This window comes from Eimeria mitis, genomic scaffold (genome assembly GCF_000499745.2).
Source record: "Eimeria mitis Houghton genomic scaffold, Emh_scaff713, whole genome shotgun sequence".
NCBI lineage: Eukaryota > Apicomplexa > Conoidasida > Eucoccidiorida > Eimeriidae > Eimeria > Eimeria mitis.
The window spans coordinates 3,736-5,102 of record NW_013575194.1 but is presented as its reverse complement, the minus strand read 5'-3'; the positions used below and the strand labels follow the sequence as shown (position 1 = coordinate 5,102).

Genomic DNA, 1,367 nt, shown 5'->3' with positions numbered 1-1,367 from the left:
ACCAGCCTTGTCGCGACGTCCACCAGACTGCTAACGAGGCTCCGCCGAGCCCTCAATTCTGGCAGCTCCTCGTCCTCGTGGATAACTGTCACAGGGGCGGGTTCTCCGACTTCGTCGGGCGGCACAGTGACGACAGTTGGAGGGACAGAAGGTTCCATATACGCCACTTCTGGAACGCCAGGCGCTGGACCTGCAACTGGTTGTTCTGGAAGCTGCGGCAAGGTAGGTTGTATCGGTGGAGGCTCATCAGGTTGTGGCTGAGTCGGTTGTTGGACAGGTTCTTCTTCTTCCACTTGCTCTTCAATACCTGGCTGCACCTGGGTAGGGGCCTCGGGAGGAGGCATCTCCTTCCGGACAAATTCCTTCCGAGTCTTCCTTGCACGAGTTACCGGCCTCTTCACGGATTCTTCTGGCTCTCCATCGGCACCTGGCTCCTCTGGTTGTTTTTCAGGTGGAACTTCCGCTTTTGGTTTACGCCTCGGTCTTGGCACGGGAATTTGCGTAGGCATTTGTGGCAGAGGTATTTCTTTCGCAGGTCCCCCTGGCTGCAAAACTACCTGTTCCTGTGAAGGCTCCTCTTCTATAACAGGCTTTTCTTCCTCTTCTTCTGCTTCTTCTTTTCCTTCTTCCTCTTTCGGTTGGGGTTCCTCTCGGGGAGGTATAACTTCTTCTTCAACCTTCTTTTTGCTCTCTCGCCGCCTGCGAAGTACAATTGCCCTTATTAAGATTAAGAAAAGCACAATGAAAGCAACTACGTGGCGTCGATTCTTTGTAAGAAGTACTGACCCCAGCCGGGTGTCCGTTATTTCCTGCTGGGCAGCCAGTTCTGCATGCAATTTAGCCATCGTATCGCCTGCGAGTTCTCCGGCGGCTTCCAATTCTGTGTCCTCCTCGGCGGCCTTTTTTCTTGATGCCCCTGATGAGTACACATTCTGCTGCTGCACAAGCCAGAGCGCCACGAACAGCCAAAAACGCCAGAAACATCCGCGTAAGCCAGGAATATATGAAAACTGCTTCTTGCTCTTCATTTCTGCAATGACGCCAGTCACACGGAGGAGCGTCCAACGCAGCAAGCCCACGAACGAGTAGATGCCAATGTGCCCCTCCTAGGCTGCTCGCTTAGAGGGAGGTCGATTTGCTGAGAACCCCCAATACATTTCGAGAATAAATGAATGGTTCGGAAGCAGATCGTGCCGAAATAATGCTATTTTTCAAGTGAATAACGCCCCCAAAATGCGCAGAGAATGGTAAGGAAGAAAGGGGACAGCCGAAGAGCCAACCTGCAACTTGGCGATGTAACTTATGTGGGCCTCACGAAGTTCTCTCTCACAAGCGAATGACGGAGAAAACAATTGCTTATGGCCATT

The 1,367-nt window shown here is 52.3% G+C and overlaps 1 protein-coding gene across 1 annotated transcript in view; it reads right to left on the bottom strand.

Moving 5' to 3' along the window:
- Positions 1-1,028, bottom strand: part of EMH_0020380 (uncharacterized protein) — a gene marked incomplete at both ends in the record, with an annotated part of 2,744 nt that extends 1,716 nt beyond the window's left edge. Inside the window, one exon of the mRNA XM_013501572.1 lies at positions 36-1,028. Coding sequence (XP_013357026.1) covers positions 36-1,028 — 993 coding nt within the window. The remainder of the gene's footprint in view (positions 1-35) is intronic.
- Between the last annotated feature and the right edge of the window lie 339 nt (positions 1,029-1,367).